At 43.9% G+C, this 26620-nt stretch overlaps 1 protein-coding gene across 1 annotated transcript; it reads right to left on the reverse strand.

The window, feature by feature from the left end:
- Positions 1–3243: 3243 nt before the first annotated feature.
- On the reverse strand, positions 3244–26620 carry yap1 (Yes1 associated transcriptional regulator). Its single transcript, XM_070971045.1, has 8 exons — positions 25906–26620; positions 24495–24730; positions 15691–15809; positions 14578–14691; positions 9631–9800; positions 7597–7724; positions 6357–6469; positions 3244–6133 (listed from the first exon to the last, which is right to left on the reverse strand). The coding sequence occupies exons 1-8, from the start codon at positions 26104–26106 to the stop codon at positions 5898–5900; spliced, it is 1317 nt and encodes a 438-aa protein (XP_070827146.1). The 5' UTR covers positions 26107–26620; the 3' UTR covers positions 3244–5897.

Below are 26620 nucleotides of genomic sequence, written 5' to 3' on the forward strand. Positions count from 1 at the left end.
TGTTTTTGTTTGTTTTCTTCTGTGCTTTCGTTTGCAATCTAAAGCAAAGACAGAAGTCATTTATAAAAAGGCACTTCTCTGTGTCTTACGTCACATTATTAAAATATAGTATTCGAAATGATGGAGCAGGATCATGTTTATTCTAACGTTTGGCTAAAATAAGAAATTGGTATCATAATGAAAAGAACATTCTGCATTTAAATTATTCAACGATTTATGTTTGAGGAGGTGATGTTGCCCTCTTGTTCTTCTGGTGCGATATGACCATCTTCATCGCTGCCTAATGTGCTTTTATATATATCACAAAGGTGTTTAAAACATCCTGGAAGTATTTGCTGACATATTCTGCACACTTTCATATTTGTTTGTGATGATAAAGTGTGACAAAGCTGAGAGTTGGTTCACACTGATGAATCCTGATGCTGAACCTTATAAAGCAGTGAAGAAATAATATACAGTTTGCCATAACTGGGAATTAATGGACAGAAAGATTCTATAATGCAAAAAGATCTTAATTGGCTTCAGATTTGAGGGCCTCAGAAGACCTGAGAAAGACTTTGTGGTTGTTTGGGATTAAATGAAGTGTTTGATGTTTTCTTCTTTTTTTTTTTCTTTTTAGCTATGCATGCTGCGTATTCCTGCATTTCCCTGTTGTTTTTCATAGCATCATCGTTAAAGGATATATCCCACTTGTTTTTATTTTTAGATGCTTTAAAATTTTTCCCTTTTCCTCACACATAGAATCCGTCACCTCCATTTTTGTAGTCCATGTGCACCAAAAGACTACAATACCCTTGAGTATAGTCATGGAGCCTGGATCAGATGTTATGCATTGGGACTAATTACAGGAATGTCAGTGTATACACCCACGTGTCACTGGTTCGGTTTGCCTCGCGTGGCCGAAGGTTTTAAAAAAAGCGAACATATTAACGATTAAATAAAGACAGACCAAAGAGAGCTGAAGTCCGTGATCCAAGTCCTCTGAGCACAGCCTCTACATCAGGTAAGCAACGGACCGGGTCGGTACGCTCTCACATCTGCCCTGATACTCCTACAAGTCCTTTGGTCCAGCGTGTTACTACATCTGTTTATTTTGAGTTATATTTCAACAGTGTTCAACGGAAGGTATTGTACGTTTAGCATTTGAGTTTTTGCTAAGCAACACCAACACACAGCCATTGGACCCGAATATAACACACAAGCAAATTAGCAAATTAATTTACTGTGTAAAGCCATTTGTTTGCTGCGCGCGATACAGATGGTTGACATGGAAGCACTGCCCTCCTCTGGCTACCGTGCGTAACTACATCCCTGCTTTAACCTTTATTTTGAACGTACTAACCGGAAGTACCTCTATGTTATTATAGCTGCCTTGACGCTATTCTTGTGGGGTTGTAGTTTCTCACGGTGACCACTAGAGGGCACTCGTTGTAGTAACGTTAGCTTACGTTAGCAAGGCTACTGTTGGCTAGCCTGGACCTCTGATTCACTACTGCGGGATCCTGACAGTATGGCGACGTACAGAAAAGTTTGTTGATGTCAGGTACCCCAAATTCTTCACGGCGTGACTTCATATTCACGTCCTGTTTTGCTCAGTTTGAAAACAATAAATAGTCATAAAATTAGTGATGAAGACAAAGAAATAGAAGCTTAGTCCGTCATGTTAACTTTTTCTTGTGACAAACGTACAGAGAGCAATTTCAGTCTAAAGAGCAGAGACGAGAACGGGAGTGATGATGAAAGTTTAAATGTTAACATAGTCAATTCATGATAGTTATTCTTTATTTCAGACTGCTTCAGTTTGCTAACAGAAATAATTTACCGAAAGTGTATACGTTGACGGTAGTTTAATATTGCAAGTCTTCTCTTTGTCCACTAGAGGGTAGTGTACGGTCATGACCATTAAACTCAGCTCTGCAACTCAGTTGTCGGCTAGCGACGTGATGGGCTATTAGCTTTACTAACTAGGCTGAAACTGAAAAGGTCTGTCTGTAAGAAAGTAATTAATGCTTGCTACTAACATCAGTACTAACATGGCTATCAGTGCCTCTAAAAAATATTGCTAATCTTCATTGATCACTATAGATCGTTGAATTTAGCATGTTATGATTTCTGTTACTGGTTACTGGTTTCATTGTTACAGTGCCTCTCTATGACCACTAGAGGGCAGTGAGCAGGCTTCGTGCTGTATGTTTTCATGAAATACCCAACTGTTTGCCTTCTGTGACATTTTACAATTTGAAAGACAATCAAGAAAGCAAAAATCTGCGCAGGGTGTGAGCCTCATAGCAGCCAAAGACATGTAGGCTGTTCTTTGGAGGCCAAGAGGAGAATCAGGAATGTCAGCTCGGCTGTGGCGGTGAAAATATGCACCGGAAGTATTAGTGTGCTATCGTGTTAGCTTGATGCGTATTGAAGACATTCATGTTGCACTTCCACCGCATGACCACAAGAGGGCACTCACTCGATCGGTGTGAGATCATCAGGTTATTTTGTTCACAATAGTAAAGAGTGCCAGAGAAGAAGTTGCTACTCGTAGTTTGTTAGAATAAGCAGTAGCACCACCCCCTCATTCATGTCAGCATCGCCGAGCCCGTAGCAGCTTCTTGTGAACCTCACACATACCTGCTGACCTCACTAGTAACCGGGCAGACACAATCACACTGTAATACATGTGTGGAAAATATTCATAATAAAGCTTTTCTAATAGACAGAGGTACGGTATTTCCCTCCAGCGATATCAGAAAGGAACTGCGTCACATGCGATGCACTTCCGGTGAACAATTTCAAAATAAAACCTTTAGAAGGCCGATTTATTGTACTTGTTTGTGTATGTTGTAATATGGAAATATATAAAACAGCCAATTTTAAGATACTGAGCACAGTTAAAGGCATTCATTATGTATGTTTATACTTTTGCACAACTTGTCTACAATTTACAGAAACCCTTCACTTAAGCATTGCATAGTCTTGGTCATCATTTTTTATATATTGATCTTTATATCTACACATCTTGACAAACTTGCATGTACATCTGTTTGTGACTGTTTATTCACCTTGTTGCTCTATTTTTAAGCTGTATGTCTGTATTCCTGTAGTGTTCTTTGTGTCAGTATATCATGAGAAACTGAGTCAAATTCTGTGTAAGTGTACACATACTTCGCCCACACAGCTACTCATTCTGATATAGAGTGGTGTATTTAGATCTTTTTTTTCTTTAATATAATGACAACATAAGGAAAATATTACCACAAAGTATATACTTTATTTCAGGCCAATTTCAACGTATCATATGAAGCAAGATATAATGTAACAGAATTTATTGTTCTAAAACACATGCACATATCTATCAAAAAAAAAGAACAGATCATTACTGAATATAAATTCATTTCGTGTGCATTTAGAAAACTCTAAATACAAAATCCTTTAACTGTGTGATTAGTTCTACTGCTACAATGACAGTCAACAGCTAATATGCTCTGACAATTACACACTAGGTAAGCATAAAATCAGATCTGTGACAAAATGCGTCATTGCATCAAAATGAAAACTTTGTAGCCGTGCAATACAAGCACTGTAGTGTACCACTCATTTTAGTTGCATTGTTCAACACTGTTTGTCCATCTTAAATTCCATCATCAACACGATTTAATGATCAATAAAATCAAAACTAAAAAGAGGTTTCTCACACAGAATAAAAAAAAAGTTGTTCATATTCTCTGATCTAAAAAAAAAAAAAAAATTTGTTCCATCAAGTTAATGCTACCAATGAAGTACTGGTCGGCAACAGAATCAGTGTGACATCCTGCAAGTCCTCAACCAAGGGCATGCACGGCCGGCTGATTGTTCAAAGGATACTGCAGTAATGCAAAGGTGTAGTCATGCTGTAAACATCAAAATGATCGGGAGAGTCGTCAGTGTGTTGTCTCCGCTGTGGCTGTAGCACTTTCTACTCAGAGAGAATGTAAACATGTGAGCGCTTATACAAGAATTACTTGCTTCTCTGTTCTGAAACCTCATCCTTAAATCTCAGGGTTAGTCACTCAAAACAACCATCTTGTCTAAAAAAAAAAAACAAAACAAAACAAAGAATCTCTCAGCTAGACCTATTCAGACATGTCCGTTAACACTTAAACCTACATCATTTTCTCATTAGCTTATACAGTGTGTTCATACAGAGGCTGATTAACAAATCATACTGTTTCTGGACTCTGTGAAATTGGAAGCAAAAATAAGTGTTAGCGTCATTACAAAAACATCTTTGGAATCCGCCACAACAATTCCTGACTGAGATAGTGACTGATTGTTTCTTGATTATTTCACCAAAAAAAAAAAAAAAAAGTCAACAGTCTGCGTAACTCGCCGCCGTCAGTCAAACCCTGGCCTTCTACGCTACCCCTCAACGTGACTCTTCAACCTGCTTCAACTTGTCTGAGCTGTAGTCTACAAACCCCTTATTTCAACACACTGCACATCATCGAGCCGAGGGGTTCAGCTCCTCCTTGGGAAGACACTTTCAAACATCGTAACTCTCGCACACCGTTTGCTGTCACAAGGTTTAATTGATCAAAGAGCTATAGTTTCTGTTTCGCCGAAAGATCTGCCTTTTTGGTTAATGTTTAGGAAAGATAGTAAAAGCTGCATGTGATCAACATAAACAATAACACTAATATGTATATAGTAAATCAGAGACAAGAAGAGAATCAGCTAAATGGTTAAAAAAGCCAAAACTGATCAATCTGTGTCTTGGCAGACTTCATCTTGGTGAAGCGATGTGCTGCGATAACAGTCGACCCTGTTAAAAACGTATTAATTCATCTATGAAAGAAGTTAAAAACAAAGCAAAATGCCATTTGATCTACGCTATCATACATATGTAGTAACCTAAAAATAAAAGAATACTAAAAAGGTAAAGAATGAATCATGAATTAGGCTTGAATAAGACTGAGATACAAAGAGGCTAGGGTTTAAAAACCAACCAGAAATCCCTAAATCCCATTATAATGTGTTTATAAAACGAAAGTACAATTGTGATTACTGAACATTGGCGAGAGGAAAGTGTGGCTGGTGTAAATGAAGACAGCCTTATGCTTATTGCTGCATTACAGAAACTTACTTGTTCGTGTTGCTCGCGTCTTAAAAATTACAACTGAAGGCACTTGATCTATCAAAGGTTTAACTTAGACTTGCTGGCACAGCCAAGCAGCGATGTAGTCGGTCCCCAGGCTCCAACTCTCACTCCACCCCTCCCCGCCCCACCAGCAAAGCCAACATGTCCAAACTGGGCCTCGCATTACCTTTACTCCAAATCAGTATTGTTGTTCATGCTTCAAATACATCATTTTTGGTTTCTCAGGCTCGCTGAAAACAAACAACAAAAGAAAGAATAAAAACGTACAAGGCCAAATATAAAGCTACGTAAGCTAGATGCAATAGTCCCAAATACAGTTAAGTAGTGCTGCTTCACACTATATTGCAAGAAAAAGAGGCACCAGAGACTCCAGGCGGTAACTGATGACGGCGGTCCTTGCAGGAGAGGACCTGCAGCCGCCCAGCTCAGCTATGAGGGGAGGCCAGGGGAAGGAGGCGCCCCTGCTCTAGGTAAAGATTCCCTAGATTCACTGACAGACCTGTGAAAGATTTGGGGACCCTTGCGTAATTGTCTGTTCATGGGCCAGCCTTGAAGACACAGACAAAATAAAGAGATAACACACCAGTGAAAAGAAGAGAACAATACTGCCTCAAAAGAGGTTGGCCTTACACGCCGAGACAGAGACAGAAGTCCAGACACGCTCGCTGAAATGTCTTGTAAAAGCATCTATGAATCCTTCACAGATCAGAGCAGGCAGCAGTTCAGAGTGTGGGGAGAGGAGGAAGAGGCGCCCCGCTTGGATCTTCTATAACCATGTGAGGAAGCTCTCCTTGTCAATCTTGGTAGCTGCCAGCACAGACTCCATGTCGTTGAGGATGTCGGAGCTCAGGGCCTCCTGCAGGCTGGGCATCAGCTCTTCGCCCTCCACCGCCATGCTCTCGCCCTCCAGGGTGCCCAGGTCCACGTCTGTTCCCGGGATGGCGTCCAGATAGTCGGGGAAACGGCTGGGCTGCGTCGCCATGGAGGGAGGAAGAGCGTCACCTAACGAAGAAGGAAAAAATGATTTAATAATGATATTAAACTTTCAAAAAGCATTGTTCATACAAAAGATGCAGCTGAAAGTTAGACAACGAATAGTTCAAGTAAAAAAGGAAAAAATAAAGAATCGTTGTTGTTCATTGGAGTTTCAGTGGTTTCCGTGTACAGTACGTGGTGTGACTGCAGGGCGGGAGGTGCAGGTAACCATCTGTGATCCCAGCCTCACCTGTGTCCATCTCGTCCACGCTGTTGAGGAAGTCGTCTGGAGTGCGAGGGACGCTGTAGCTGCTCATACTCAAGCCGCTGTCTGTGCTCTCATCCCTGGAGTGGTAGGTCCCGCTGAAAATACACAAATTAAGAGATCCCGGTTATAAACTGTGCACGAACATCACGATTCTCCGTCAAACTGAAGGAAATGAAAAGCTTTTCTGTCTCAGCAGAGCTTTTGACGACCTCAATGACCTTCAGTGAACTCTGCTTTGAAACTGAACTACGTCAGTCTAATTAACTGATCCAACAAAGCAAACACAGTCGGTTATTAAAAGCACACAGGCTGAAAAGCAGCAGCGTGGCCTTAATTCTCCCGGGGACTTTGTGCATACATCCACGTTTCCGCCGTTCTATCTATCTGAACGACTACGTGTCTAATCCACAGTGACACAGCTGAAACCCAAGTTCACTTTTTCACCCTCTGCTGCAGAATATAGGAAAAAGAGCAACGGTGAATGGGGCAGCAGAGACAAAGAGGCAGAGAGAAGACATCTGACAAGCCTATACTAATTAGCAGAGGAAAAATATGTAGGCAGAGTATGGCAGAGGCAGGATGAATGAGGCCATTGTAAGAGCAGGGGAGTGGAGGCAACAGGGGGAGGAGGGGAGATTAGGCTGGCCTGTCTACTGACTGGACCACATGTTCTCATGGCCTGCTTGCTATTCAGCTCTTTCCTCGCTTCGTCCGCTTACGGAGGAGCTCGAGCTGGAACTGCTAGGCGTGATTTCCCAGAATGCCATGAGGCAGCACTCGCAGACAGTTGGATGAAACTCCTACCTGCACCTACTGTAGATTCAGCCCGTCTGGTGTCACTGTGAATAAAGTGTGCTTTTAGACATTTCGTCACAGCATTTAGATTCACTGCCTCTGCTGCAGCAGTCGTACACCAGAGGTCATCATTGTGCAGTTAACTCAGCGCAGAGCTGCTGGTCTGAGTGAGTCATAACCATGTGAAGAGGGTTAAGCCCGGAGACCGGCCTCCTGTTTTTACTACTTGTGTAACTCGGGGAGCTCTCACCAGGACTCAGACAGCCGAGCGCACAGATCAAACAGGGAACATTAAGTCTGATGAGCCCTCGCCAAGTGACGTCAATCGGTGCACCTCAGCTGCAGTTTCTGTCCTTTACACACTGCTCTTTGGGAACGTTTCCTCCATTTGCTCTACAGACACATCTGGCTCCTGTGTGAAACCAACCTGTTGAGGAATGGGTCAGAGCTGTTGGCGGTCATGGTCCGGGCATCTTGGGCCATAGGGGAGGACACAGGGTTTGTGCTGCCATCTTGATCCATACTGGTAGGCAGCTGATTCCTTAGCGCGAGCTCCTGAGGACGAGAAGGCACCAAAAAAAAAAAAAAAACATGAGCAACACAATCAACCCCACCCCTAACCTCAGAGGCTAATTATACACAGCTTCATGCAAACATGTCAGAACGGCCTGAAACCCCTGCTGCTCCGCACCGACTGCCAACATGGTGCTCTCCATTTCTTCCCATGCGCAGTGTCAAATTACAAGAGGGGCCGACCGCAGTTGGAGACAATTGTTTTCTACACACGGCGAATCAGATAAGGCTGAGGATATGAAGTCATGTTCTTTTTCACCTCCTGCTCTCAAAGCCCTTGAACGGGAAGGTGAAGTGACTTGACCGCCATCGCCGCTTCAGGATCTCATGAAACCTTCAGAGGGTCAGACGACAGCGGACAGGCAGCCAATAGGATGCCACTTTTTTTTTTTTTTTTTTTAGTAAGGATGTAAAATTGCTGCTAGACACCCTAAGTGGTTGGCAAAGGCTTTTATTGGTTGTGGTGGAGGAGAAATGGACACAATGTTCTTTGAGGCAATAAGACAAATAGAAAGCCTTAATTAGCCCTTCATGAGGTAATAAGGAGTTTTCCTTCTTTGTTTTCATTTCAGATCTACGGGCAGCAGAACTCGAAGGTGCTTCCTTGTCCAACGACGACACTTTTCCCAGAATCCCATGCACACATGTAAACAATCTGGTTTTGATGAAGAGGGATTATGAGGGCTGTGTACTGTAAACAATCTTTACGGTTTTATTGCCTCTCTTTTTGTGCATGACAGAGCGGCGTCAGCACTCGAGTGCCATCAGCACATCGCCAACCTAATTCAGCAAACTTCTTGCCATGTGGAACACATTTGGGTGTGGCAAGTTATCGCCCCAAAGTTGAACTCCCTACACAAGCACATAGCCTACACGATTGCACAATTTCCCTCTATAATACTGCTCTGCTATATTTGCAAACACAGTTGACGTCCGGATTCCAAACATGTTGTTTCTGAAAAGCTGCAGGAGTTTGGGGTTTACTGGAATCCAGCACTCTTCAGATGTATACAGTCTGGTTTGCAGTCCAGTCTCCACATTTCCCATTAATCTTCATTAAAGTTTGGATAACTGAGCAGCCTGAGTCATCTTTATAGCTGTGTGTTTTCCTTGCACAATTGTCGCTACATGCATACATGCATATGGATCAGGAGAAATCAGGCAGGAAGACGGGGAATAGAAAACAAATGCACTGAAATAACCTGGTTGCTCCAAAACCTTTATTTACATGCAAAGGTAGGCAACAGTTTAAGGCTTTGAGAGCAGAAATCAGTGGTAACCAGGTTTCTCTCTGAGCATACCATGCATATGCTCTGAGGACTTCCAGTAAGGACAGTCCAAACATCTTCTTTTCCCCGCCACAGCCTAGCGTACGGACACACTCGGGTCACTTCCTGCACTGTAAACCTGAAGCAGCCTGTGTGAATGGCATGGTAAACAAAGTCACCAGCACCCTCATTCATAATCATAAAGCTCCGTTTCTGGTGTCATGACACAGCCTTGAGTAAACTACTAGGCTCAGCTGCACCACCCTATGTGGGCGGCACAGTGACGCATCACCGTTAGGAAGTGATAAAATTACCACATATGACTCATGAGACTTCATTGCAGGGTGGCGTAACAATAAAGACTGATCAAAGGGGCTTAAGATCCACCAATATCCATGTCAGTGATGACTCATATTTAAAGGCCTACTCAAGATGTACATTTTACTACATAAATATTTAGCCGACATTCAGCTAGTGAGCATTTCCCGTGTCGCTACGACGCTGATGGACACATACTGAAAGTATTGACCTTGTGACCTTTTTGATACGGGTTAGTTCCTCCGTGAGGCCACAGCACTTCCCAAAAAGCCTTTGAATATTGTTTTGAAAAGCGTCCTGACCTGTGGTCTCTGCCGAAGCAGCTCCTGCTGCTTCAGTCTCAGCCTTTCCTTCTCCATCTGCTGCAGTCTCATCTGATTGTTGCCTCCCATGACTCCGCTGTGGGTGCTGGGAGGCAGTGGCCCACCCTGCTTCACTGGTGCACTCTGGGTGATCCTCTGCTGGTTCAGGGCTGCAAAAGAGACAGAAAGGAGCTCAAATCAATCTGCTGTCAGTATAATATTACTTTGCATCTGAGACTGTAGATGGCAAAGCAGAAATGGTCTGTGACTGCTTTTTATCAAAGGAACTAGAGAGGACAAGGATCTTAAACTGGTGATTCCAGCTTTCTTTGAACACAGCAGTTGCTGTACATACAAGCCACTCTGCATTTTCTTCTCTTCTGTGTGGAAATGTCGAAACTCAGCAGCAACTTTTTTTTTTTTAAATCTTCTGGGTCTCAATTAGTGGGATGAGACACTTGTCTCTTGCATCCCCATTCTGTGCTCACAGCTAGTAAGATTTGTGCAGCTTTAACAAAGATGATTTTAACACATATAGGATCTCCAGCAGACTATAAATACACTTAACGTTTCTCCAACTACACCTTTCGATGCTTGGCTGCATTTAAATGCTGCATAACAAGACTGACAACTTGATTTTCTACAAGCTGAACTTGTAAAAGAGCGGAGCCAGTGCAGCAGGTTGTGTAGGACGAGAGAAGTCCCGGCACACGTTTTCCACCTGGTGTCTGAAACAGCCACTATTCCTGTAAGACCTGATCCCCTCCCACTCACTGACTAAGACAGGCTTTGTTAGCTGTGCATCGTACATTGCATCAGTTATGACTTATCCTTTCATTGTGTGTTTTGTTTCCTTCTAAACAAATCACAGATTACCCCTCAAGACTGACTGCCTCGCTGCGCTGGCCTGATGGGTCCACTTCAGCTCCTTCAATGAACGCATTATGAAGCACAGTATGCAAATCAGACAAATTCATTTGAAATAGACATAGATCAGGCTCTGTTGACACTGCACCACTCAACTTTCAAAGTTCTTTCACCAAACAAACTGCATTGTGCGCTAACAACCTAACTACATGTTTGCAATAGCGCAACATGTGAAAACACAGCTGTTCCCCCGAGAAATCTTTGTTATTCTTCACTCCAGTGAGGGTGGGTCTAATAAACATGAGTATAAAGCAGCACAGCAATGCAGCAATTTATGCATGCAAAGTAGGTCACACGTTTTATCACTGTAGTAGAGAAAGAGAAGCAAATGTGCTTGACCACAAGGGGTGTAACAGTAATGGAACCAATGAGGAGCGCTGTTTGCTTATGCGCTTGAAACACCAACCAAAACAAAACCTTGACGGGGGCACGATTTTCATGCGGGGCTGCCTCTCTCTGTGCTGTCCTGCCCGCCCCGGCACCTTTCTCATCACCATTCAATCACTGTCTGTTTACACTATCTCAGGAGCTGAATGAAGCGTGGCTCAGGGCTCTCCCTGGGAAGCTGTGGAGGCCCCGCCCCGCCCTGCCCTCCAACTCCCCCCCTCTGTCCACGCTGCCTCCCCCAACAACCCCACCCCAGCACACACACTTGCACACAAACACAACTGAAGCCGTGGGAGAGAGTGTTAGGTCCCTCTGCTTCTTATCTTTGGCAGATACTGAGGCCTTTGGAGGCCGGATCACTCTGCCATCAGCTGTTCTCAAAGCAGAGGCGCTGCACATGGGCCGTGCAAGCAGCTGTAGATCTGTTAAGGCCTGAGCTTTGAAGAAGTGAGGGGAGGCATATGGAGAAAGATTGTCTGACATATGATGGCCATTTCGAGCAAACTGCGTCTTTATGTTTGTAGTTCTGTCAGTGATAACAACATTCAACTCGTGTATGTATCCACATTGTTACAGGAAGTCTGACAGGGCGAGAAAATCAGGCAGCCAAACCTCTCTGGAAATGAAAGTGAAAGCTTGTTATACTAATAATTACCAAAACTATTGATTGTAAACTTCCATCAGAGTTCACAGACTCCTGATCCAAACTTTCCACAGCTGTTGATAAAATGTACAACTGACTGTCTGTTCGTCTTTCTGGTGAGAGAAAGAGACACAAGACTCGAAAGCAGTCTTACAACTGAGTTTCTCCTGAACAACCAAGTCAAGGACTTCCTCACAGACCAAACAGGTAACCGTGACCAATGTTAGTGGAGCAGCTATTCACAAACAGGGAGCGTATCGAAGCAGGGAATTACATCTGTGGGTGAGATAGGAGCGAAGGACAGGTTCACTTCAGGGCCAGAGTGATAGCATGAAAGCAGGCATGTAGGCGTGTAGGTGTGTGTGTGTGTGTGTGTGTGTGTGTGTGTGTGTGTGTGTGTGTGTGTGTGTGTGTGTGTGTGTGTGTGTGTGTGTGTGTGTGTGTGTGTGTGTGTGTGTGTGTGTGTGTGTGTGTGTGTGTGTGTGTGTGTGTGTGTGTGTGGAGGGGTGGTTGAAGTCAGCAGCACATACGGGCGGTGATAGCTGGTGGGCCAGGCAGATAAGAGACAAGTTAATGCCGTCTGCCTTTTGTCTTCTTCACGCACCCCTGCAACACAACGAGCCAGCAACACAGGCTCTTATCACACAATCACACCGGCAGGCATATTGCATCACGACGTCACCTGGGGCAGGTAGGGTTGAGGGTGTGCCAGCTGTGGGAAGTTCTCTATGTGACCAGGGCACAGCACCTTTGAAGGCTTTGTAAATATTTGTCTGCCGTCAATTTAACAAGTTTAAAAAAGGCCCCTTGGGAAGGTGTTATGTTTCTAGCATTGAGATAAGCCAAGAGGGGAAACAGTCTGGAGGTGATACACTGCTTTATCATCGTGTACAACAGTAAGGCCTGAGTAAAGCTAGCCTACGTTGACCTGGCTCTGCATGGCAAGGAGAAACTCTGAGTCAGTGAGGAAATATCAGTGTGCGGCAGCTTTTCTAGGAATTATTTCATAAATCCCACTGTCCACATAAATAGATGCCTCTAGGGGTGAGTGAAAAAACATGAACTGACTCTTTAAACTGCTGCTTCATCACGCTGCCAGTGTCTCACAGAGGTGACATCACTAATAAGATGACAACTTTTCTGGTGTAGTACTTGACAGCAGAAGCAGAAAAACATCACATGACAGATAATGCAGCAGCGAGTTTGGCAAACGGCTTTACACGAAGGCTTCAAAGCCAAAACTCCCAGAGGAAATCTGTCTTTTTGTGCACTCAGCTATACCCCTCGCATGTTTTCCTTGCTGTTCGTCCAGAGTAGTACGTACAGAAAACAACACATCTACACAGGCCAGCCCCCTTCTGAACTCAGCCACGGCGCACTCATGGCTTGTTCGCTGTTCGCCACCTCCTTGGCTCTTAAAGAGGATGCATGCTTATCCCGTCGGCATTTTCCCTCTGTTCCTCCGTTTTTCTTTCTTCCCCTTTCGCCTTGCCTCTCCCTGCCCCCCGCCTCCCCTCTCACATTGGAGTTCTTTGACTGAAAAGGTCTGGAACAGATTAAGAGTTGGACCACAGAATAAAGAGGCCTGGCAGAGATTCAAGTCTGTCTGGAGCTAGAACAGAATGGGGCTGTGCCTGCACTGGGCCTCACGCAGGGGAAAGCCAGCCGGCAACAACCCTCAGTTAAAGGCGCTCTGCTGCTTTTCTTCTCAAAGCTCAAATTAGCCTCCATTATCAAAGCAGCTGGCTTATGATTGGAGACCTACATAGCAGCAGTATAGAGGTTTCTGCAGCAGATGAGCCCATTTCTTTGCACAAATGTGAAAACGTGTGATTAAAAAATAACTGCGAAACAATAAAATTAGGTTTTCCTTCACTTGTGAAATATCAAGTATTTTGAGGAGCGCAGCTCTTAGAAATCCTTCTAAAATTTTAAAGGATCAAAATTAACAGCAGAGTGAACATAAGAGGCATAAAGGTATAAATGTGAGCCTTTATAATAAAAAGTAGAGAAAAGATTTGATCTAATATGGAACAAAATGATGTCTGATGGCACTTCATGAGTTAACATGGTCTCTTTTCCCCTCACACTCGCTCTCAGGGGCCCAGCAGCCGTGTGTGTTCAGGACTTATAAATCTTCAAAGAGGTTCGCCGATCAGAGCCGCCATCTCTTCCCAGCTGCTCCACTCCCCTTACAACTCTGTTTTGAACTTTCCTGTCTGCCTTGTGAGTGGGACACACAATTGCTTACAGAAACACTGCCTTGAAGTGCCCAGGCTTGATAAAAAGTAACACTAACATTTAACAGGATAACAGCCTGCGTGCTGATTCACACATGCTGCCTTCACGAACCGGGGTGAGCTTCCCAGGGGAACGCCGCTGTAACGGAGGGATGGCACCTGAAGCATGAATGACTCAGAGTGACATAAGCAGAACCTTCATCTCTGGAAGTCTTCCTCGTGCGGGAGGATTAGCTCATTCTCATGGCCACAGAGAAATCTCAACAATGTACCTGTTCCTGTCACTAATTCACCAGCCCTGGCGACCACACACTGAAAGCGAGCTGTCAAACTTTAGCCCGGCCCGGGGGATTAATGGCCAACTCAGCTGTTGCTCCAACACTAAAATGGCTGACAAAAGGTTAGGTGCGGATTTTGAGGGTGGGGGTTTGGTGAAATCTGTTTTCAACAAGCAGTGGTGTGACTAGTCACTGTGAAACAATGCTGTGCAGTGAAATTAACAATGAATCACACAGAACCGGACTCACTATTACAATAGTGGAGATACATGTTTTCTGGATTGGCCAGAGCTTTCTACTGGAGAAAGTAAATTGTGGTCACAAAGAAACTCCTGGTAAAACCCTCTTGTTTACATTTTAATATAAAATAGAAATATTGTTACAACTTAAAGGAGCTCCTTACTGCAAGACATAGAATATACATGGTATTTTACTTTAATCAAAAAGCAAACTTTGTCTAGAGCAAACTCACCAAAGCGCGGGTCAAGCCGTGGGTCAAGCCAGGATGTGGTCTTGTTCTTGTGGTTGATGTAGTAAATTTCTCCCTCTGATGTAATAGCCTGTTCCCAGCCATCAGGGAGAGGACCTGAGGGATGGCACACAAAAGCCATGTTGGAGGGCTGCTGGCGCTTGCTCAGACTTTTCTTTGACACCACAGGCACAGACGTCAGGGTGGATGGAGGGGACAGGTCTGCCCCCAGTGCAACCACCAGCAATGAAAACACGAAAGTAGCTGCAGGCTTTGATTTTGACAAACTGCTTGCCTGAGAGCCTTACTGCATTATATTCTATTATATTTCAAATGTCACCTGGTGCCTGAATTGTGTGTTTTCCTTTACATGAATACATTTCCAGTATAAACTGATGCAGAAAAGACGCAAATCTGTACATACAAAAAAAGCAGAAAGTAAAAGGACCCCTGCTTAAGTTGCCCCCTCCAATGTTGAAACAAAACTTACACCCTAGACAGCAATAACTGAACTGGAACACATAATTGAGCATAATTCCAGCCTGTTGTGGTTACAGACACTCTCAGTAGGAGAGGCAGCAATATTAGATATGTCCTCATGAGCACATGTTATGGCAAAATAAACCAACTGCATGGGAAAAGGCCTCCAAGACAAATAGCAGCACGTTGTTTTTCATCTTTGAGAATGTATGTCTCCGTCGTCTGTAAGTGAAAACAAGCCAGCTTGTCAACATTTATTTCTTTTCATTATTTTTTAGATCTCCTTGTAGGCTGCCAGATGGAACAGTGATGATTTGAGAATACAGAGACTTCATGAGTAAACTCTGTAATCTGTGAGTCACGGAGCACCCAAACATGTCAGACAGGACCTGTCACGTTCTACCTCAGTCTTACCTCACCCAGGGCAAATTCCAACTGCACGGACAGAAGTGAGGTACACACAGAGCCTTAGTGACATGCAAGAACTAGACTAAACTGCTCCTGACTGAAAGTAAGAAAACGCCCAGAAATAACCTCAAAGAATGTAAAAAAAACCCTCAAATATGACTAACATTAACTGTGAATCAGGCCATATGCTGCTGCTGTAGTAATATAACAAAGTCCACATATACACACCACTGGCTGGGTTCATAAGGTTCTGTTGCTGGACTGGCACAGAACTGGCCGGGGCCGCCTGGTTCATCTGGAGCAGGGCCTTGCGAGGATCCTGCCAAGTCGTGGTCTGATCAATGTGGCTGTAAGGAGACAAGATTGCAAAAAATGCAAGTCAGAAAAGTGACCGTCAGTGTGTTTCTACCAGCAGTCAGTGGTAAGTTCAAACTAGGGGCGATATCAGCGCGAAGCGGCAGGTCACATACAGGAACTGATGACTCACAGCAGCTTCAACAAGCTCTTTGATGAAAACTCTGAATCTAACTCCTGCTTTCTGTAAACGATGAGTGTTACAGGAAGTCAGCTGCCTCTGTTTGGACCCAGCCTGAACCGAGGATTCAGTTCTTAGTTTGGATTGGACAATACAATTTCCAGTTGAATTCACTTGTGTGTCACGAATCGGGGGAGAAAGTCCACCTTGCTGTTAATTAAAATTAAAACTAAAAATAAATCACGTACTTCTTCTTGAAAATGTCTACGAGGCTGTGAGTGGTTTCAAAACAACTATTGTAACGTCAAACAATGTTGCTCCATCTATTTTACAGCTCGTCTTTGCTGGGACGGGAGTGGGGGACCAGGGGAGGGGGCATTGTGTTGGATTCTGTGAAGGCATTGATAATTAGTGCTTTGTTGGTACTTGTTGCTTGATTAAGATGGAAAGCTAATACAGGAAGCCCTCCTCTCCCGAGCAGGACCCTCTCTATTGAGGGAGGGTCAGTCCCAGGGCTCAACGCAGGGGGTCCTTTTTCCTGGAAGTGGCTCGGACACTGTGGAGTGTCAGGGGCTTTAACAATCTGGCGCCACATTTACAAAGCTTTCACCTGCTTGACAAAGGCACAGACTGAGCTACGACCTAAAACCCCACTATTCACTTGTTCTTTTTTTGTTTTTTGAAACATCCCATTTGAGAGAGCCCCCCCCCCACCTCAAACAAACAGCCACCAAAGTCCAGCAGCTTGTTTATGCATCACCACAACTCTGAGGTTTATATTGGCTGAATCATTTAAATACAAAAACAAAGGGTTTGTTCATAATGCAATTAAATATCACCCTCAGCAATCTAGCCATTGTACCCTGCAATAATCATGTTCTGGATGCGTTCTTCCACCCACTGCAATTCTTTACAACTCGCTGTTAATTTGATCCCAAAGCGCCATTAGCCCAGATTTTGGAACAGCTGGGGGTGAAGTGAGAGATTCAGAGAGTTTCTCTTGGCCTCTGCTGTAATCCCAGCCTGCCTGTCTGCTCTCTATCCCAGGCCAGAGAGCGAGAGGGCCTGACTCAGCACTCCTCCCCCCACACAATGCAACCCATTTTGAAGCCCCCTCTTGTTTATGCTTTACTGATCAAAGGAGCTGCCAAATCCCCTACCAAACCCTCCCCCAGCCCTCACACACACAAACACCACAAACCAAGCAAAATAGCTGGAACTGCTCAGATTGGAGAGGCCCCCTTGAGAAAGAGGGGTCACAGGGAGTGGGGTGAGACAACTACAGAAAAGAAAAAAAAAAAAGAGTGAAAGAGGAAAAAACATCTACAGAAGCAATCCCTCTGAATTCCATTGGCTGCATGAGTTGCTGTGGTCCTGTTACACGCCAAGCACCCGCCCTGCCCCCTTCGCTGCCTCCTTCCCACTCTGGAAACTATGACATTTATTATAGAGGGGAGGGGAGAAAAGGGAGGAGACTGGGAGAGGAGCGCTGGGATATGGGAAGGGAGGGCTTATCGTAAATGAGAGGCCTGCACATCCTGGTACACCAAAGCCGAACAGAAAGGCTACAACCGATGGAAATATACAACCTCAACGCCTCCAACATCTCTGATCATACCCCCACCTCTTAACCTTTGCCTCTCTTAGCGCAGATGAAAGTACAAATATTGAGTTTTCTATCAAACCCTAGCTCGGGAGGCTAACTTCTGCAGCTCGAATCAATCAAAACAGATGTAAACAAAGCTTCAGTTCAAAACAGAGGAGATTATCAAAAAGCCGATGTAAAATCCACAGAGTGTGAGAGCCTCCAAGTCACGCCGCACTGTATTCAAAGAGCCTGTATGTGGGAACTCAGAGAACAGGTAAATGAGTTACCAAGAGCCAGTAATTCATCACCAGGTTTTAAAACTAAAAGATAATCCATTCACTCAACCTGCCCGAACCCTATATGGTCAGGACTATTCACCGCTTCCTGTGGACCAAACATAAAACGAAACAATGTCATGGCAACTGTTGGGACGGCTGGAGGCCACCAGTTGCTGTTAGGAATTGCTGCTGATCTGCAACCTCCACAGTCACAACTGCTCGGTGTTGTCTTTACACGTCACGGCGAGCTCAGCGGGACAGCCGCCACACCCTCCCCCAACCTCCATCCCCAGGGCAGGGAAGTGGACAGAGCAAACAGGTTGGGGGTCAGGCCTCGTCCACACTGACATGGTTATATTGGAGACAGTTATATTTCCAACCACAACACTGATTATTTATCAAGATCATTTTTGGCGCTTTGTTTTGGCCTTGGAGGACGCAGACAGGAAATGGGGGAGAGAGAGAGGGGCATGACATGCAACAAAGGTCATTGGCTGGCGACCGTGCAGCCATGCAGTATGCACTGTGACATTCAGCTACCACAGCGCTCCTACAATATTGATTTTTTATCATTTTCTGAAGGGTTGCTGTCCGAGCTGAAATTAAATCCATGAAAGCATTATTGTGGACATGGCCTCAATTTGATGTTCGGCACTCTAATGAGAATCACCAAAGACAGAAAATAACCCATCATTAGCTTCTTCAGGGGAAACTGTCAATACATGCAGAGCGATGCGGTTCAAACATGACCCATTATGAAGCTGGCTGCCTGTAGTGTGGAGCTAATTTTTGCTCAACCTGTCATCATGGTTGACTGTGGCTCAGCAGAGCGCAGAGTAGGACTCCTGATCCACCCAAGCACTTGACATCTCCTTGACTGATAGCCCAATTATCAAGGTGGCGTTTATTGTGCCCGCGTTATTTATAAAGTGTCTCGCTGAAGAGGAGGGAGGGGGACCTTTCGCATAAAGGCTAATGGGCTGATCACATGGAAGCTGGTTCTCATCAACTTGCATTGTTTTTCTATATGAAGACCATTTAAGATATTTAAAAGACTGTAACAGAATCAAAATATAGCAGAGGTTCAACATCCTTACAGAAATCCAAGTGAAGAAGTCTGAATGCTGCACTTGATTCACAGGCCTCATCTGATTACAGTAGTATGACAAACTTCCTAACACACAGACTGCCTGTTTACACCCATGAAGACTTTGGCGTTTGCATCTGGCTTTGAGGAGAATGTTCCATCCAAAAATAAGTCAGCTCAGTGGTTTAAATGTCTCTGAATAAGCTCTGCTACCTGCCAAAACAGCAGATCAAAGCTGGATCTGAGGCCAGATCAACTGTTTATTCCACTTAAATTGTCTCTCGGAGCCAGATGTCAAAAGTTGCGTTTCACTGGTGTAAAACAGGGGAGGGAAGCTATGGGGAGTGCAGCAATGATGAAACACGCCCCACAGCTGAGTTGTCAAATGTTAAAAATGGGATCCTCAGGCCACAGTGGCTCCACCCAGGGAGTATATGCTTGGAGGGTGGTTGAAGCCAATGACTAAAGAGCGCACTGAGGGAGGCCAGATGTAATCAGGCCTAAGATGAGGATGACCACCTCCACTCTGGTAGGCTGGGGATGCCTGGCTGCCTCTCTATCAGCAGGACATCATCAAGAGAGATTATTGGGGCAACCTCTGTGACCCTATTGTGGCTTTAAGTTTCCCTTTGAAGGAGGGTTTGTATCATCATACTTCCTAACGAAGCAACTAATTCACAAAGAAGCAGGACTGAGTGTAGCTCAGAAGCTTCAGTTTCACTGCAGTTTATTTCAAAGACTAATTCATTTAAGAGTTGTTTTAGGGAGTGCCATGTGAGATCAATCAGTTCTCAAAGGTTTTACTTCTTTTTTTTTTTTTAGAGCAAAAACTGACGCTAACCATGTTGAAAGCACTACATAAGCACTGAATTTGACTTGCTATTAATGGGCAAATAAATGCATTTATATAGTAAAAATAGTTCAAATTTATTCATGTAGCAACTGCCAACATGAAGTATATACAAATGTTTCTTTATTTTGTTATTCATGCACCACTCAGTTCCCATAAGGTGTGATGGTTTGAGTCATTTTTGGAACTTTAAACCCACCTGAGAGGGTCCACGTCTCAGATACTACATCTCTGTGGAGATGCCCTCAGTGACAGAGGAGGCATTGATGTCTGGGACAGAGGTGTTACATCAAGACTTTGGTAAACACTAGCCTGACTTTCTCACAGTCCCATTTGTGTACTGAGCTGACAGGCCCCAGATGAACAGGAAGGACCTTGTCTGTGTGTGGTCAATAAACCAAAAGTTTGTCAAACACAAAGTTGCTGGAAATGAGGGCTTCACGCAGGCTTGCAGCCCAGTCTTCCCAGCACCATTTGTGACTGAGCGAGCGGCCTCGGTTCGTGACAGCTTAGTTTGACACCCAATTTGTGCATTTATCTCTTCAACCTTTAAGCAGAGTTGAAGCAAATCAGATAACAGTTGATACTGAAACTATTTAGTTATCATATGATGTTTACAGACCATGCTGAGTATGAGATCAGTGCTAACCAAGCTATAAAAATGAAATCATTTTTAGATAATGAGCAGAGAGTCAACACTGCTGTGATGCAAGATCTTTACAATAAATGTGGTACAAATTTAAAAAGCCAGGTAACTGACAACTGTGTTTTACACGGCATTCACACCCATGAGGCAAACATCTGTGGGCTTGGACGGTGTTAAATGTTCAATTTTAACAACCACAGCATTTGTGTGTGTCTCACAATGGTCTGTGGGTGTTAGAGCATTCAAATACGTCTCAGGCGTACACTGATGCATGAAAAAAGTAAACTTGAGTTATTTTACTTCTGATGTAACGCTGATGAGCAGTCTCAGTCTCACTATGTTACAGGGACTGAAAAAGACAGCAAACTTCTGTTTTACACCAGCTACATATTACAATGGAGGCACAGTCATCTGCTGGAAATTCCAACATGATCTCTTATTGCAAATCAGCACCACAGAGATATCGACTGCATACAATGAGAGCATAAGGTCTGAGTAAACACTTTGATCTTTCCGGCTTTAATAGAGGATCTCCCTGACTTGTATTTAGCACAACAGATGTTCAGGAAACGCCACTTGTACGCTGCTGAAGCTAGACTGTTATCAGTCTGTTAATGTGTGCAGCTTTACGGGGTAAAAAACACAGAAAATAACGTTAATAATATCTATTACTACGATCCAGTATGGAAGGTGAAAAATAACTAACGTGGTCACAGTGAATAGCTGGGTCATTTACAATCACTGATAAGTTAAAAATGGGAAGACACGAGCCAGCCTTTCCACGCTCATCAAAACAGTTTAAAATCCAATTGAGAAAAGACAAAAGTGTCCATCAACACACAGCTCTACCTGCCCCTGAGGGCAGACAATAGCTGCTCCCCCAAAGCTTTCCTCCGCTTAGGGCTGACTTCCCACGGACTAAAAGCTCATTCAAAGCTGCATTTAATAAGCGCCCGGAAACAGTGATTACCCCTCCTAGTTCACCGGTGTGTCTAAATTAGAAAGCTTCATTAGTTTATGGCCAAGCCCTGGGGACCGGCCCTGCCCCCATCCCAGCACCAAGCAAGGTGACCCAACCTCCCTGCCCCTGCTGTCATAAATCAAAGGCCACAGCAAACTGCTGGAAGAAAGAAGAGGAAAGGTCAACAGACTTTGTTGACATTCTCCCAGTCCTCGCTCGGCTTAAGGTTTTTGTTTTTCATATAATAGGCAAAACAAAATAAGAGATTTTTGCAGGAGATTGCTCATGTCTGGTGTTAATGTCTTATCACAATATCCCAGAGCCTGAGGTGACGTCTCGAAATCTTAACAGCCTGAAATTTACAACAGAAAGCTTCAAAAATCCTCACAGCTGGAAACAAATATAGTTCAGCATCTTTCCTGATAAATACTAAAATTCTGCGATGATCATCACATTTGATGGCAATTATTTTTCTGAGGACTGAATAATCAAATGATTCATTAATTATTTCAGCACTAATCACTACTCGTATAAAAGAAACATCAGGCCAAACTGAAGCTGTCAGCACTGTTACACTACATCAACCATTTAATATCACTGATTTGAATTTCCACCAAACTCTTATTCTGAACATTACAGATGCTAAAAGTCCTTAGAAAGCGGCTGCCCTCGCTCACCGCCATCTTTAAACTTTCATGTCAACCATTTGTCTATTTTGGGAAGGCTCACATGAGTCTCAACAGGCCTGTGGTCTGAATAAAGATCACTGTTTCACTGCTGGGACAAAGGGAGGGCCGGAGTTTCTCTTGGCCCCTCTTCTCGTCATCTCCACATGGCTGCCATTTAACTCCATTGACACAAAAGAGGCACCATCACAGCGCCACGGCTCCATTCATACCAAAACGGAGCCTGGCTTTTTAAAGGGAGTGGGACATCGGGATCAGCGGGGCTGAGAGGCCAATAATCACCAACTGTATGATCTGAGTGTAGCAGTAAACAACAGAGGGGGAAGAAGAGGCAGACACTTTAAAATAAGAAACTTTCACCCTGAGTTGATTTATCTCTACGGACAACAGCAGTCACCTGAGTGAAATGCGAGCCCCCCCACTCTCAGCTCGGCTCTGCTGGCTGGTGACGGACTCCCCACCCCCACCCGTCCACCCACACACACTCTCCTGCTCGGCTTCACTCCTTCTGCAGCACATCTCGGTCAAACGACCCCTGTTTATAAATAGGGGAGTGTCTTTTCCAGCAGCTCTGCTGAGGCCGCCTGTATTCCAGATCAAATATCTGCACTTTGATGTGCGGCAAACACAAACACGGTGTACGTACACTTATACAAGGTGTACAACACGCCAGCTGAAACACACTTCTTAACAGAGCTTTTCAGCTGTTCAGTCCAAAGTTTTGCTTGTGAGTACAAAGCAAGATGCACCAGCTTTGGACTTCACATATGAGCAAAGACTTGCTGTATTCTAAAATCTATTTTTTTTATGAATTACACAATTGTAGATTTCAGTTAACCAATCAGTCAGTCAGTTGGAGAAAATAATTCTCTGTCTGCAGTCCTGTTTTGTTTTTGATATAACAGTGGCTAAAAAACCCCTCAAACTTTGACGATTACATAACTGTCATATAATAACGAGGAAAAGTTACACATAATTTCATTTTTAACAAATTACTGATGAAGCTCAATCGTGCAACAAACGTTAGAACAAAACAAAATTGCCTCATTGTCTGGATGGACATCAGTTTCAAAACAACTGCAGTGATCCTGGGGGAGTCTATGAGAACAGTCCCCCCCCAGTCCTTTTGTACAATTTTAGAAGAGCCTCCTCAAAACTGGCCAGATGTTGTCCAGATGTGAGACCTTAAAACATCTGGTACTGAAAGCTCTTTTTTGATCCAAGTAAATTTGAGGCTATCATGTTTGCTCACACCCCATGTCAGAGAGTAATATTTCCTCGAACTGACAACATTTTGCATTTTATAGCAGTAAGAATGGCGACTTTCAAAGTCAAATCATCTCTAAACATGATCTGCTGAGCACTCTGTAACTGGAACAACTCACAATGGGCGGATTATCTTCACATAAATTGTTGACAAGGACGTCACTTTTATGAATAATTCAACCCATCTTTTCACACAACTATACAGAGTGAAGGCATTCGAAGACTAATAAACACACAAGAAAGTAATCGAGAATAAAAGAAACCCGTCACGATCCAGAAAATTCCTGGTAAACTGTGACAGGCCTAAAGGGCTCTGGTATACCTGCGACCTACTGTTTAAAAAGTTTACTTTGGATCATTAATGTGGAAGAGATCTGCTGCTAAGCAGATGGGTTTTGCAGAGCTGTCTGTCCTTTTCTGTCTGGGGCAGCTACAATGATCCATTGTTTCTACTGAAACCTGAGACCAAGAAAAGGAACACTACATACAGCAGCAGTCCCTCAAAAGACTCCTCTTGTTTGCAGAGGCCACCAAATTTAATAACCTACAATTTAACTATTGCAATTGTCTGTTTTTGAATACACTGGCCACCATTGTGCACTGTAGCAGATTTGCAAATTATTGTCAGCATAATGTACACTGAACAGAGCTGCAGTATGAGAGTCCGATCTCGAGACCAGTTCTCTGCTAACTTGGACGTCACTGGAAGCTACATTTTTGCTTGTAATGCCTCATAAGTTACAGATTAAAGGGTTCAGTTACATCTCTGGTGCACCTTAAGAAGACACTCAGGTACTACTCTTAATGTATAGTATACGCTGTCTCGGAAATTTTCCATAACAGGATGAAAACAGCTGGGTGGTTAACATCAGATATTACAGATGCCTAATTTCTCACTCCTGATGATGTCTGGCCAGAAAGTCCTGAATTCATTTAAAAGCCATTTCTCTTTAACCAAGAATTCCATTACACAGCCTTCATTAGGATGCACAGCATGGACAGTAGGACATAGAGACATGTAGAGGACTGGGGTATATTGATGACTACGTGCTATACATCAGTAAAGCTCTATCTACCTTCAAAGGCATCCATCCACTTTCCAAAACACACTTGAGTTGCAAATGTTCTTGGTTCTAAGGACTTTGTAATGCAAGAAACAGTGATGATACACTAGCCTTGTTGCCAGCATACTTACTTGAGGAAGTATCTCTGGCCAGAGGCGGTCTTGGCCATCTCCCACCCCGGGGGCAGGGGTACATCATCAGGAATCTCATAAGAAGACTGACGGAGATGTTGAGGGGAGGCACCTGCTGGGGGCATGCCAGACAGGGAGCCACCAGAAACAGCTCCCAACTGCAGGGAGGCGGGGGACGAGTGTGCACGGACATGGTGGGGCGTGAGTGCTCCGCCGCTCCCAGCATCAGTGCTGGCCTGCGTTGGGGTTGGAAGAGAATCAGTATGAATTGTAGAAAACAAAAAAAATCTTTCAAATAATGGGAATTTCCTTTGGGACCTCTTATTCTACCAAGTTCCATCTAATATTGATATGATGATAAATATTTTTATCTTGCTTGAATGTTTCTCTGCACAGTTATATTAAAATAAATTATTGATTAACAGAGAAAATTATACAGATGTCTCAGAAAAACTAGTGCAAGTATTTATAAAAGAATAGAAAATAAATAATTTAGAATAGAAAACACCACAGTGGTAAAATAACAGCAAAACTCCAAAAAGTACTCTCCATATGTATGCTAGAAAGTTCTTTCATATACATGTGTGCACACGTTTTAGTGTTGTTGAAGTCCGAGGATGGGGGGGATCCCAAGCCTGTGGGGGCCAGAGGAGAGCGCAGAGTCTGCTGCACCACAACGCATGCGCACTGATGACAGAACTCCACAGAGACCACAAGCAACAGTTGTGGGGGACGGCAGGGGAGGATTGGAGGGAGGGAGGGGGTAAGTAGGACGAGTTCAACATTCGTGTGATTTTCTAAATTGCAAATCATCACTGAAAAACAATCCATTTAAAGACTCCCTATGATTATTTCCACATGATTGCTAAGTCTATAAATAACACAGTCATAAATCTGACCAAAACTTCTACACATACGTGCAAGTTTACGTGTCCTGTGTAGGTTCATCCAATCTGACAACTCACCTCATGTCCATTTTTTCAGTCATAAGAACAACAGTTAACCACAAACAAGTGTCTGTGAGGATATTTTGGTTATTTGGTGCGTAAAAGTTACTTTGGTAACTTTTACGCACAGGCCCCACGCGCCTGTTTTGGCAGTGGTCTCCCTAATCTGATTGTAACTACTGGGGAATTGAAATCAAATGCATTAGAGTGGAGGGTAAATGGATTCATAAGTGCACCTTGAACACAAAAGGGAGGCTGTATCCTAAATTTTAGGATGTGAACACAAACAGCCTCTCAAGGCACAGTGGATATATCGCAAAGGCGATTCACCGCTACAAAACAGGATAAAGTAACTAATAGCTGATTGTACCAGTCGCGTACTGCAGGCCTGAGCCCCCACAGGATGGGCCTTGCTTTAATCGTGATTTCTGGGAAGGGGCAGAGGAGAGACAGGGCGGGCTTACTTGTCTGGAATGGGACTTTGGTTCTGGAGGCTTGAAGAAGGAGTCTGGCAGCTTCCTCATCCTCATGGGTACGGAGGGGGGGACGATAGTGTTTTTCGGGTTCATCACGGCGTTAAAAAGCGCCTCCAGGTCGGTCTCAGAGTCGCCCCGTACATGGACGATTTGGTGTCCGGCAGGAGGATTATGCTGGCTCGGATCCATTGTCCCAGAACAGTCTGCGAACTTTATGTGTCCGAAAATGTCGCGTTCAGAAACTCAAAAAAGAAGTTTGAGCCAATCCCAAACTTTTTTTTCACACAGCAGGAAAACAGGAAATATCGACGACGCTCAGTAAAAGTTATCCCGAGTCATTCTAAAGTTGAACAGTCCGGTACTTTACTTCCCTCCAAAGTGTGTTAGCTGTCGAAATCTGCAGTGAAAGACAGCGTTTTCCTGTTGTTTCTTGCTGGCATACTTGTGAATGTAACAAAGCGCATATCTACTCCAAACTGGAATCTGTGTTGTCGTCCGGCCCCAACTTTTCCAAAAAAAAAAAAAAACAAAAACGCACACGCAGCCACAAAACACAAAAAAACGCACAACAAACGCTGGAGGAGTCCCACCTTTTCTGCGCTTCGGCCAAGTCGAAGCTGTTAGCGAATATTCTTACAAGAAAGATTCATAGTTCGCAGAACAAATCTCCGCAGCTCACTTTCTAGAAAAAAAACTTTTGCTC

The sequence above is a fragment of the Chaetodon trifascialis genome, chromosome 9 (genome assembly GCF_039877785.1).
Source record: "Chaetodon trifascialis isolate fChaTrf1 chromosome 9, fChaTrf1.hap1, whole genome shotgun sequence".
Classification (NCBI taxonomy): Eukaryota; Metazoa; Chordata; class Actinopteri; order Chaetodontiformes; family Chaetodontidae; genus Chaetodon; species Chaetodon trifascialis.